At 34.7% G+C, this 13,512-nt stretch overlaps 1 protein-coding gene across 1 annotated transcript in view; it reads left to right on the top strand.

The window, feature by feature from the left end:
* The window catches only part of LOC128231950 (phosphatidylserine synthase 2-like), a 34,057-nt gene extending 21,193 nt beyond the window's left edge, over positions 1 to 12,864 (top strand). Inside the window, exons 7-13 of the mRNA XM_052945237.1 lie at positions 1,480 to 1,530; positions 3,895 to 4,008; positions 5,210 to 5,328; positions 6,423 to 6,537; positions 7,065 to 7,210; positions 7,804 to 7,949; positions 8,491 to 12,864. Coding sequence (XP_052801197.1) covers positions 1,480 to 1,530; positions 3,895 to 4,008; positions 5,210 to 5,328; positions 6,423 to 6,537; positions 7,065 to 7,210; positions 7,804 to 7,949; positions 8,491 to 8,687 — 888 coding nt within the window. The 3' untranslated portion in view covers positions 8,688 to 12,864. The remainder of the gene's footprint in view (positions 1 to 1,479; positions 1,531 to 3,894; positions 4,009 to 5,209; positions 5,329 to 6,422; positions 6,538 to 7,064; positions 7,211 to 7,803; positions 7,950 to 8,490) is intronic.
* Positions 12,865 to 13,512: the final 648 nt, after the last annotated feature.

The following is a 13,512-nucleotide window of genomic DNA, read 5'->3' as shown; positions in this document are numbered from 1 at the left end:
TCCAATGTCAGTGACAAATCAGCTGTCGTTTTGGCCCATGCATATTTCATTCAATTGTCCATAATTTATTATCCTGACAACATGGCTGTCAGGGGGGGCATAATGTTTGACAAACATCTTTTGTTTTTTGAGAGCCATGGGCTAGATATTTCCATATATTTGGTAGGTTGTGGTGAAAATTTCCTTTGCTTTTTACTAAAAGTTTTGGTAGAAGTGATTGGCTTGTTAAATGGAAACATATTTTAGGTAAAACTTTTGGCAAATTAGAACTCGCACCTTTTTAATGCCAGCTCTACCACTTATCTGTGGTGCAAAGAAAATGAGCTGTTGACATATCACTGGTGCAGCTGTGCATTTTGTTTATTTATTCATACTTTAATACTATTTATATTTCATCTGATATTTTTATTACTTGAAAATATTTAAAAAAATTGAGATGTTGTTACATGTAAGAAGTCTTACTGCAGGTTGGTTAAGATTTTGTTTCATTATAGAACAAATTGTGGTGCCAGGATCTTTTCTCCCGATTCAGACTTGTGCATATTTTGAGATCTGCTCATGTGTATATTTCCCATTTAAGAAGATCTTAAGGTTGTGTGTACCGGAATTAGTACTATACATGACAGTTCTATTTGCATGTGCCAGGTTTTTCTTATGGTGTGTCTTAAAGGGGTTGTAAAAGAAAATTGTTGAAAACTGACATAAACTTGGCATCGATGTGCACAATGCATTGAAACTTACTAACTGAAGTACCACATAGTTTACATTTTATTTAAGTTTAGCAGTTATTTCGTATTTTTCCATTAAAAAAGATTTCTGGATATGTCTACCAGGTAGAATTCATTCCTTACGCATGATTGGCTAGTCGGTGTTATCATGTGATATTACCGAGGTAGGTGTATAGCTTAATTATGTCACTCAATTAGAGTAAGCCATCGTAGCTCAGTGGATACGATGCTGGACTGCAATGTTGGCGACACAGGTTCAAACTTGGTCTCCGACACAATTTTTTTTTTACATTTTGGTACTTTTTTTTACAAATATGATATCAAAGCATAACACATTGTATTAGATAATTGTCCTGAGATTCGTTACAGAATTTTTTATTTTTTTTGTGCCAATCTGTTCAGTCCCTTTAAGAAAAGCTCCCTGGCACCACAGTTCACATAATAATGAAACACAATTGTAGCCAACCTGTAGTAAAAGATTTATTTGTTGTTTTACTAAAAAAAATTTTATTGAAATTGTGGTATACTGCTATTTAACTGTATATGAGATGAAGACAAAATGGATCAAATAAACTATGTTTTCATAAAGCCAGAGACAATACACATGCACAGAAAGGCTAATAACTCTTTGTTAAATAAGGGTTGACTTACGCCCCTTGTTTGACTGAAAAAGAGAGATGTGCTACACAGAGCTCTAATTTTTTATATCATAAAGCACTTGATACTTATCTTTGGTAATTTTTAATTTCAGGATAAAATGGATGGATTTGTCGCTACTCATTTCTTTGGTTGGTGGCTTAAGGTATATGTCTTACCTCTTCGTCCGTTATGTATTATAGGAGTTCTTTAATATGTTCTTTAAATAATATTGATTTTTGTTTTACTTTCAATGGGCCTTGCTGCTGACTTAATTGTTTATTGAAGCAAAGCTATATAGTAGCTTTCTTAGTGATGGCACTTAACTATCCAGAACACATTCGCCAGTTGCCAAAGAAGTCATTTAATAAAACCAATTAATTGACATATGCTTTCTAAAGGATTAAATCAGAATCAACCTGGTGATCCCATTGGTCGAGGACATGAGTGCAACATTAACTTGTGTTGTTTTGCCAGGGTTTTATATAAGGGACGAAGTTTGCAATACAGAAATATACGGTGAATGTGTGTCTTTTTGAGAATGCAGCGGCCTTAATGAGAACCTTTTTCTCCAATTTGGCAAACTTTTTTGTTGTCCACTGTATACGATGATCAGTGATGTTTTTGAGTTTCAAATATAATACACCAACTACGCTTGTCACAATTACCCATCACCAAGACAGAAGGTGTTGTCAAAAGCCAGGGACTGACCAATCAGGGATCAGTATCTACTACAAGGTAGCTGCATACACCCCCTGGTGTGTAAAATGGTTCTCGGAAGACGTGGCTGCATTATATTACTACACAATGTTCATCAAGATGGAAAAATGTTTCGCAGCCTGAGCAGGATCACTATAAACAAATATCACGGATGTAATGCTTTTCATCGGAATAAATTGCATTTTTATACCCCGACAAACGAAGGGGGTATATTGGAGTCACCCTTGGAACTTCATACAATGGTAAAGCACAATGAGAGGAAGTGCAGTGTTCAAGAACCATAACTCTACTTTAGCTAATTACTGAGTTATTGTCCTTTATTTGTTTTTTTTTGCTGTCAATTTTTTTTTCCAGACATTAACTTGCAAACTACTAGATGGAATTTATTGAAACTTCATACAATGGTAAAGCACAATGAGAGGAAGCGCAGTGCACAAGAACCATACCAGTAACTCTGTTTTAGCTAATTACAGAGTTATGGCCTTTAATACTTTTTTCTTGTCTGGAGCATAACTTGAAAACTATTGGATGGAATTTGAAAAAGCTTCATACAGTGATAGATCATAATAAGAGGAAGTGCAGTGTACAGGAACCGCGATTCTATTTCAGCTAATTACAGAGTTACTGCCCTTTGTTACTTTTTCTTGTCCGGAGCATTACTTGAAAACTATTGGATGGAATTCAATAAAACTTCATACAGTGATAGATCATAATGAGAGGAAGTGCAGTGTGCAGGAACCGCAATTCTATTTCAGCCAGTTACAGAGTTGTTGCCCTTTGTTTCTTTTTTCTTGTCCGGAGCATAACTTGAAAACTATTGGATGAAATTTAATAAAGCTTCATACAGTGATAGATCATAATGAGAGGAAGTGCATTGTACAGGAACCACAATTCTATTTCAACTTATTACAGAGTTACTGCTCTTTGTTACTTTTTCTTGTCCGGAGCATTACTTGAAAACTATTGGATGGAATTTAATAAAACTTCATACAGTGATAGATCATAATGAGAGGAAGTGTTGAGTACAGGAACCGCAATTCTATTTCAGCCAGTTACAGAGTTATTGCTCTTTGTTACTTTTTTCTTGTCTGGAGCATAACTTGAAAACTATTGGATGGAATTTAATAAAGCTTCAAACAGTGATAGATCATAATGTGAGGAAGTGCAGTGTACAGGAACCGCAATTCTATTTCAGCCAATTACAGAGTTATTGCCCTTTGTTACTTTTTTCTTGTCCGGAGCATAAATTGAAAAAAAGTAACTTATCTCATTTATAGATGGTCATAGGCAATCGTATATTCTATGCATTAGAACATCAAATATATCAGTATTAACATCTCAGTATTAGCATCACTGATATTGTTTAAAGCCTTTTTTCTTACTTTTAAAAACATAACCAAAAAATGAATAACTGACGATAGTCCATAAAATAAAGTTGTCATTTATAGGTTGGCTTTCCAAATAGTTGACTGCAATTTCATATCAGGGCGGCGTTCGGGGGTATTAATCACCTTGAGTGATAGTTCTAGTTTAAGATTTAAATTAACAAAGCATTGTATAGGTCTCAGAGTCAGATGATAGTTCCATGAAAAGACCCCTTGCGCGTCTATGAGGGCATGTTCATCTAATAGTTTATCACTGATACTTGTTATAAAACGGGTTTTAGTTTTCTGCATGAAATATGGATAACATGTCAAGATAATAAACATAATTGTGTTAAAGTATATATTTTAATGTTAGTGCATACTTTTCTACTACATGATAAACCTCATGAAATGCATTTTTCTTCATCTCATTTATTCCTTTTCAGACACTGATTATCCGAGATGTATGGTTCTGCATGGTGATCAGCCTCATGTTTGAAATATTGGAATACACACTAGAGGGGGCTTTCCCAAACTTTAGCGAGTGCTGGTGGGATCATGTAAGTTTAGGTTGGGATAAATGCTGAAGCTCTAATGAACACAGGGTTCTAACTTAAATCTGAAGAGTCTCAAAGGCAAGTGTGTGTCCTGGGACTGGCAAGTGTAAGTCTCAAAGGCAAGTGTGTGTCCTGGGACTGACAAGTGTAAGTCTCAAAGGCAAGTGTGTGTCCTGGGACTGGCAAGTGTAAGTCTCAAAGGCAAGTGTGTGTCCTGGGACTGACAAGTGTTAGTCTAAAAGGCAAGTGTGTGTCCTGGGACATGCAAGTGCAAGTCCCAAAGGCAAGTGTGTGTCCTGGGACTGGCAAGTGTAAGTCTCAAAGGCAAGTGTGTGTCCTGGGACTGGCAAGTGTAAGTCTCAAAGGCAAGTGTGTGTCCTGGGACCTGCAAGTGTATATGTCTCAAAGGCAAGTGTGTGTCCTGGGACCTGCAAGTGTAAGTCCCAAAGACAAGTGTGTGTCCTGGGACTGGCAAGTGCAAGTCCCAAAGACAAGTATGTGTCCTGGGACTGACAAGTATTAGTCCCTAAGGCAAGTGTTTGTCCTGGGACAGGCAAGTGTATATGTCTCAAAGGCAAGTGTGTGTCCTGGGACTGGCAAGTGTTAGTCTCAAAGGCAAGTGTGTGTCCTGGGACTGGCAAGTGTTAGTCTCAAAGGCAAGTGTGTGTCCTGGGACTAGCAAGTGTATATGTCTCAAAGGCAAGTGTGTGTCCTGGGACTGGCAAGTGTAAGTCTCAAAGGCAAGTGTGTGTCCTGGGACTGGCAAGTGTAAGTCCCTAAGGCAAGTGTGTGTCCTGGGACTGGCAAGTGTAAGTCCCAATGGCAAGTGTGTGTCCTGGGACTGGCAAGTGTAAGTCCCAAAGGCAAGTGTGTGTCTATGAACTGGCAAGTGTTATTTCCATAGGCAAGTGTGTGTCCAGGGACTGGCAAGTGTAAGGTCCTAACACAAATGTGTGTCAATGGACTTGCAAGTGTGTCCTTGAACTTGCAAGTGGTAATATAAGTGAGAACACTTTCTTATAAGAAAACATTGAATAAAGCACATAGTGTATCTGAATATTTATATCTCATTATAGATGTCCATGTCTTTAAAAACACAGTGGTAATGTTTGTATGCATTTTGTTTGATTTTGAGACCAAAAATGGAATTCTATGAAATTTTTTCTGCATAATGAATTATGTATGTTTAATGTTTATTTCATAGTGGATAATGGACGCTCTGGTATGTAACGGCCTTGGGATCTATCTCGGCATGAAGACCATGAACTACCTTTCCATGAAGCCGTACCACTGGCGTGGCATGTGGAACCAACCCACATACAGGTACATTTTCCATCATTTAATCTCTAATGGTTGCCCTGGTATGTAGTAACATGGACATATATCTTGCCTTATTTTCTTTCTCTACATTCAAAGTAATCTTATGCATTAGTACACAGAGAACAATAATCACTTCAGCATCAAGCTAGCCTCAGAATTGAGGAAGACGTTTTTAAAATAAAGGGACAAGTCAATTACAGCGTCGAATAGTATTATCTAAAAACTGTCTGTCTGTCTGTCTTCAACACAACAACTTAAATTATCCCCTGCCAAATCAAAAGTTTCGGGAGTGGAATATTATTTTTGCAATGCCTGTTATTTCGTCTATCAGTCCGACTGACACATTTTTTTAAACCATATCTTTGTAGGGAATGGTCAGATAATGTTCAAACTTAGTCAAAATGTTCCCCTTGATGAAATCTCGCCACCTTGTAAGAGTGGCACAGATAGGGTCAAGAACAAGGCCACTAGGTCAAATCTTAGAAAAAACTTTGGAACACACTAGATACTCATATTTGGTCCAATATTTATGAAACATGATCGGAATATTTCACTTGATGAACTTTTGGACAATTTCAAACTGAGTCACATGTGATAAAAAATTAGGTCACAAGGTCAAAACTCAGATTTTTTGGTTTGGAACCATATCATGGAAATGATAGGTCAGATAATGTTCAAACTTAAACAGGTCTTTCTCAAAGCATTTTGAGACATATATTTGGAAAATATACAGCTTGAATTGTTGGTGAGAATTTGTCTACATTGGGAATTCCCTATTTTGAATTGATCAGAATTGTTTAAATTAAAATGTAAGGTGACTTTTTTCCAAAGTCATCCTCTAGCTTGATCACTGGATGGGAAATATTCTGTTGTAGTTTGCTTATGCATTTCCAGCTATTGTTGGTTTACTTGTGTATGTATTTTAAATATGATCTGAAAACTAGACTTAAGATTTTATCTACATGTTACAAATAATACAAAATACACAGGTTGATTAAACATTTGCTTGTGCTGGTTGATGTTAACTGACACTGTTCTCTGTGCTTGGTCATACTAAGTATTGTTCATGATGACGAAACATTATTTTCCTCCCACAGGGGCATGGCTAAGAGAGTGGCACTACAGTTTACCCCATACAGTTGGACAGACTTTGAATGGCGTCCCACCTCCAGTCTCATACGCTGGTGTGCCACACTTGCCATCTTCTTCATTGTATGTATTTACTCTGCAATTTTCCTTGTTGTATAATTTTCCTTGTTGTATGCTGTAATTTGCCTTGTATTATACATGTAGTTGACTGCAAAAGCTGAACCACCCTGATTTAAATATTCTGTTTAACTTAAACCTATGGAGGGATTAACTTGTCTTTTGGTAACGCGGATAAAAAAAAAATTGAACATGGACATCGATTTAGTACAGGTTTCTACCCTAGAAAGTGACTCGAGAGTGAATCTTATCAACTTTCAGCTGCCTTCACAATCAAGCTTAAATTAATAAGTAACAACTTGGTCTACCACTTTTGATATTTGCTATACAGAATGATAGGAAAGAAGATAGCAAATAGAATTTTCTTTTGTGTTATATTCCATTTTATTTGTAGTTAATTTTTTTCATTAAGGTCTGATTAAAGTGTAACTATTATTTAAGAAACAAATTAATATGTATGTCACTTTTTATGCTTAAAAGTTTGTGATTTGGCACATGGACATGTATAATCATATTTGTCTTTTTTCACCCAGTTCCTGCTGGCAGAGTTGAACACATTTTTCCTGAAGTTTGTGTTGTGGATCCCGCCAGACAACTACCTTAACCTGACTCGACTTGTTTTCTTGCTCTTTATGGGGTCATGTGCCTTACGGGAGGGGTTCCAGTACCTAGATGACCCGTAAGTCATCTTGTGTTTGGAACTAAATTAGTACCAACTGTGAAGTACTCTGTTTTTGTTTTTTTTTCTGACTATTTCTTTGAATTTTAGTATTAGTTAAGTCACGATGTTTATATCACCACTTTATATGTCTGGAATTTCATATATTATTAGCTTGTCTGTATTTTGAAGATAGAAATTAAAGGTAGTCAGGTATTGTCATGGAAATAATAAGTATTGTCATAGAAATTAGAGCTATTGTCATGGAAATTAGAGCTGTTGTCATGGAAATTAGAGGTATTGTCATGGATATTACTGGTAGAGATATTGTCATCACTTGCTGGTTTGTTGTCATGCATCAGCTTTTGCAATAATTATGCAACTGTCACTAGCATTAGTGTTGTCCATGTTGCTATTATCTCATTGCCTAGTACTGTTTAAGAATTTCTCATGAAGCTTAAAAAAGGTTAACCAGATTCATAGCAAGGCCAATCATTTCCTGTGTTTTTATTTGTGGAGATTATGCTGAAGTGGAAAAAAAGATTGACATTATATTCTAACATCTTTTTAAGATGCTCTTGTTTCCTTATGTAACAGGTAATCTGTATTTGTAGAACATGTAAGAAGTTCGGTCGTCAAGCCTGGATGATAATTGCAATCATCGTCACCGAGTTTCTTGTTGCTGTGCGTCTAGACCATAAGACCCTTCTGAAGCCCATTCCCACACATATAGCGCTCTTCTGGACAGCTGGCATTGCTTGTAAGTGCTGGTAGTAAAAGAACAACTTTTTATCAAGCCTCAGCTGTCAAGCAATTTTTTCAAATGCCAATAAATTGATCAAATATTTGTTAATGCATGTATTTAAGTTTCACCGAAATAATATGACTACATATCTTTTAATGCTTTGAAATATAGACTGTCAACACTCCTTTACAGTGAAGATATAGAACAAAAGTGGACACCAACAAGTTTTCATATTACATGATTGGGAAACAAGTTTATAATCACTCATTGGCTAAAGGCTACATAAGAGTATGGTCATATGCTTTGGGGGAAACAGTACTCAGAGGAAACCCACTTGTCCAGCTTGGTGGACCACAAACCAATCTCACATGTGCCCAGGCCGGGAATCTAACCCAGGAAGCCTTGGCAAGAAGCAAGTGGTTTAACCACTGCACTTACCAGACAATTATATTATGTTATATACTTTTTCATCTGCATACCAGTACTCCTTATCAGTGTATAAAATTTCATAAACCTGTGATAATATATGATAATCATTAATAACAATCCATTACAGGTCTTATAGGATACACAATATGGAAATTCTACATTGTTCGCGATGTTAAAAATGACTTGGAAGCCTTGCGAAAGAAGAAAGTTGCTGAAACAATTCAAGAAGAACAGGAGAAAGAACAGCCTAATGATCTACAAGCCCTCAATAACAACAAGGTTAAAAAGCGAGAAAAATCAAAAACTGGCTCTGCAAGCCTATAGATAACTTGTGACTTTGTTAGAACTTATTAAGACTTTGTAGGCAAGCAAAGTTTAGGTGTTATGTTTGGTTATCTGTTCTTTGAAGTTAAAAATATATCAATATGAAACTTAGAAACTTAGAGGAGGCTTAAATATGCGATGAATCATGCCTGTTGATCAACTGGGAAATACAGATGTGAACCGGCATCTGTTTGGGGTGTTCTTGTTCTGGTATTGTTGTTATGTTAATGTTTCATTAGTTAAGTAATTGTTGCTTAGATGAAGTTATGATTGTAAATGTTGCAAATATACGTAAATGTCTAAATGTTTTAAGTGTGCTTAATTTATCAAAGTACATCAAATTTATCATTATAAATATCTATATCAAACTTTCCTGTTTCATGATAAATAGCGTATATTTCTAATACCCAATGTTGTCCTTTTTGTGAGTTCTCTCATGTGGTAAGTTCTTTTGAATAGAATAAATCAAGGAATTTTAAATTAACTCAATTTCATTGTGCTATTTGACCAACAGCTCATATACATATGATCGAACTTAGATTTTTATATATTATCTAAATTCATGTAGTATAGTTAATTAGAAATAGTCAAGTAGAAAAACTAGTCTTGCCATCATGATACACCAAGAATAGGATGATATAACCAACGTTGCTTGATCTCTAATTCATCTGCATCAATAATTACCTGTAGAATCATGTAGTGTATACTCACTCATTAATTTGGGGTAGTAGTTTTTTTTGTACCCATCATGAAGTCAAAGGTGTAATTTGCATTTACAGGCACCAAATTCACTATGCCTTCAGTCTTAGTTTAAGACTCAGACTCAGAAATGAGAATGTTGAAATGTAGATTTGTTCATTCTCTTGGATAAATGATTTGTAATTCATGATAAAACTTGTTATTAAGAACATGCTCAATTTGACAATAAGTTATTTAACTCTTGATCCTTGAGTCACTCAGACACAGGACATCAGTGAATATGGCCTCTGATCTATAAAATAAGGGCTAAAAGCTAACGATAAGTTTTATATATGTGACACTTACATTTTTGTCAAACAGAAGCATATTATTTGTTGACAACTGTTCACAACACAGTATATTGTACTTCATTGTATCTAGAAAGTATCTGTTGTATGTAAAATTCACCTTGTAACCGTTATTACTGCTAAATTATAACATGCTGAAATTATAGTTGTACATGTATAATTATTTCACTGTCATTTGTGATATTTTTGCTTTTTTTATCAAAAGTATGAGATGCATAAACAAGGATGTTTGCGGATTTTAGCAGATCCAATAGATTCAGGGTCCCAAAAAACAACAACTTTTTTTTTAAATTGAATTTTGTTGTTATTTATTTCTTTCTTGTTGTTTGGCATTATGGTTACCTTTAAATTTGAGCAGAGCCCTGTTAGATCGTTTTCTCAAGTCTGTTGCTACCACGTGCCTTTTGGGGAACTAAGAGTGGTCCCCAACTCCATCGCTGAAATGGTGTCAGCCCACCAGCTGCCAAGCCAATCACATTCTTGAGCGAGAATCTATCATTTAATCTACATGTACATGGGTAGCTTAAGTAGGTTTTTTCAGAAGTTGGTCACCATATTACAAAATGTAAACCATTTTATGTGTATAACTTACTGATGAAATGTTTTTTGTATGTAATTATAGGAATCTAAATGAAGATACATTGTATGTATAGCCTATGTATATCAAATTGTAAGATAGCAATGTTGGAGCTCATGTGTGTTTAAATTGATACTTCAAATAATTCTGTAGTCAGTTAGAGCTAATTTCATTTGTAGATTCAAGAATGGGTAGTTAATGTCATATCATATGGACAATCACTATGTTTCTTTCCTCTTCAAAGATCAAAGGCGGATGGAAATAATTTCTTTTTTTACACTTTTGTTTAATTTAAACCATACCTCTGATATCACTTGGCAATACATGGTTTTTGTGCTAAAAACTACAATGAATTAACTTTTCAACATATATAAACTGACACATTTTTAAACTGTAATCAGTCATGACAAACTAAAAATGTAAATTACAATCATTAGTTATGAGATTTATACCAAGGTGTTTTTTGTCATATCAACTTCTATTGGTACAAGGTTGAAGTTATTGTCTTGGGTTTGCGTCCCACCTGATGGCCTTTAAGGAGATACCAGTATTGGGTTATACCCAGAATATCAGACTCAAGTGCCATTTATATATGATCTTATCGCTGCCTTTTTCATCAAAATAAAACGGGTAGCCATAGGTAGATGTTTAATAAAGTGTTGTCTATTACATTATGTGATGAGTCCATAAATTACATTTATTTCCATTGTTTATTTCTCAGTATTCCAGTGTTGCCTTGCTGTATGCTGTCCAGCTTTACACGCCAGACTGCTTTGGACATTGGTATTTTCCCAAAGTGCTTTATATTGTTAAAACTAGGTGTTTGTCATGTTATATTAAATTTGTCTGCAATTAGGTTGGATTAAAGAGCAAGTAAATGGCAAAAAAAATGATTTGTATGCTTTCCTATATATCATATATGAAATTGATACTCCCTTCAAAATACTCCAGGGTGTCTTCTAAATTGAAATATGCCTCTATATACTTGTACGTGTGTAGGAGTACATGCATACCGTCATTTTCACTAGTTAAAATCATGAGTATCCTTGACTTAAAAGCCAAATTTTTGTACACGTTCTTTAGGACAAATTCCTGTTCATTTACAAAGTCAAAATTGTGCTATTGTCAGAAAGCTTTTAAAATGTATGAAGATTTTTACTGACATGTCTCAACAGGGCTGATTTGAAATGATAGATTTTAATAGCTTTTGTTTCAATTTTTGTTTAACATACTTGATAAAAGTATGAATAAGCCATGATAGCAATTCTGTTTAGTATGCTATAGTTATATTTAGTTGAGAGGTTTCTTCTATATTTGTGTTCATGCATTATCCCTTTATCTATGGTTTTGTTTATGATTTCATGTGCAGTATGATTCTTAGCATTTATTGCCTTGATAATCAAAACATCTGTTGGAAATCTATTGCAGATATTTTCTCATGGAATAAGTATGCAGTAATTAGTGTTAAGTGTGTTTCACTAAGCTATTGTAGCTGGCCTAAGTGTTTTACTTTCTGCACAAAGTTTTTTTTATATAGCTTTTGGGCATGTGCGTAGAACCGACTAAATAAAACCAAATATGTAACTTTGGGGGTCATTTTCGTCATAAGCTTTATTTAAAGTTACTTAAATCAGAGTTTTCCTGGGAGGAATAAACTGCATTTATAATTGTTTAATTTTCTATGAATCCATATTTGAAATCCTGCTGAATTTGAGTTTGAAAAGGATCAGGGTTCTCAGTGTGAATGCTATTGGCAGCATTTAGTGAAAGCAGGAGTCCATTCTACTTGTTTTCAAGGGACTTATTTATGTTTTATAGGGTCAGACATTTAAAAAAAAAATTGTGAACTGTTGATAAAATACAAAATACATGTTTGAATAAGATCTGTATTGTTTAATGTAATTATATAGAAATAATAGAGAAAATGCTCTACAATCAAAAATCATTGGCTTGACGTCGCTTGGCTCGATTTTCTTATTGGCTCGAACTTGATGAAAAGGACCGATTTTTTTTATTACTCTATAGTAAGCATCCCTGCTTGGCTTGACATTTGCGAGGCTCGAAGTAATTTTGGCCGGTCCCTGGGATATCGAGCCAATGGGTTTCGACTGTATTTCCATGGAAAATATAGAAACTCTAGAAAAATTCTAAACCTAAACCCCGAAGGTAAAGTGCGAGTCCTTGGACTGCCAAATGTGAGTGAGAACCCGGAGGACGGTCCTGTAAAATTCAGTATGAAATGAAGAAAATAGCCTCGCTTATAATTCATGAGGTTTGTATTCATATAATTTGGCACATTGAACTTCAGTTTGAATATGTGGACGTTCAAAGAAAAAATCTGTGCTATATTGTCAAGTGTCAACATATTGATTGTGATTCTTAATTTAAAGAGCTATGGTCAGTTTAACCACTATTTTCGTTGGCTGTGCCAATCATGTTTGTTGTTATAACAGTCCATCTATGTCACTATCCCTCCATGTATTTCTAGGCTTACAAAAGTTCAGTTATGATTTGTAGCATATATTTGTATGAAAAAAATAAAACGTATAGATTATTTGTTGTCTCCTTCTGAACATAGGCATACATGTAAATATTACAAAGGTTTTACAACATACAAAGTTTCTGTTCGGAATCATACAAATGTCATTCTTGTCGTGAAGCAAACAAGTACATAAATCCAAGCAGTAGCTTATTCTTGGACATGAGGCCACGATATCACAAAATTACTTCATTCTCTATCTCAATCTGATATCTGATGATAAGCCTTAGATATTTCAGAATCTAAAAGAACATGTTTTCATAAGACTATTTTCAAAGAAATATTTGGCCAAATATTCAATAACAAATAACTTGACAGCATAAATGTACTTTATAATTTACTAAAATATAAGAAATAGTCCTCGTCTGCTTTGTGTATATCTAATCAAAATTACACACAAAAATGCTTAATAAGAATTTGAAATGATTTATTTTTCCATTATATTTATGTTTTAAAATATGTTTTCAGTTGAGCCTGACCCCAGATTCTCAAAAAGGATAAAGCTCGGCACACTATTTTTGTTTTTGCATAAATTGTGTTATCTTGTAAAAAGTAGAGACTTAAAGCATTATACATATATGTTTTAAGATAACCACAATAACTCATTTCTATCAAGTTCATGCTAGTAATCTGATTAAATGAATAAGATACAAGTGTTATGTG

This window comes from Mya arenaria, chromosome 4 (assembly GCF_026914265.1).
Source record: "Mya arenaria isolate MELC-2E11 chromosome 4, ASM2691426v1".
In the NCBI taxonomy this organism is placed as follows: domain Eukaryota; kingdom Metazoa; phylum Mollusca; class Bivalvia; order Myida; family Myidae; genus Mya; species Mya arenaria.
The sequence above is the reverse complement of the archived record's forward strand: the minus strand, read 5'-3'. Positions and strand labels throughout refer to the sequence as shown.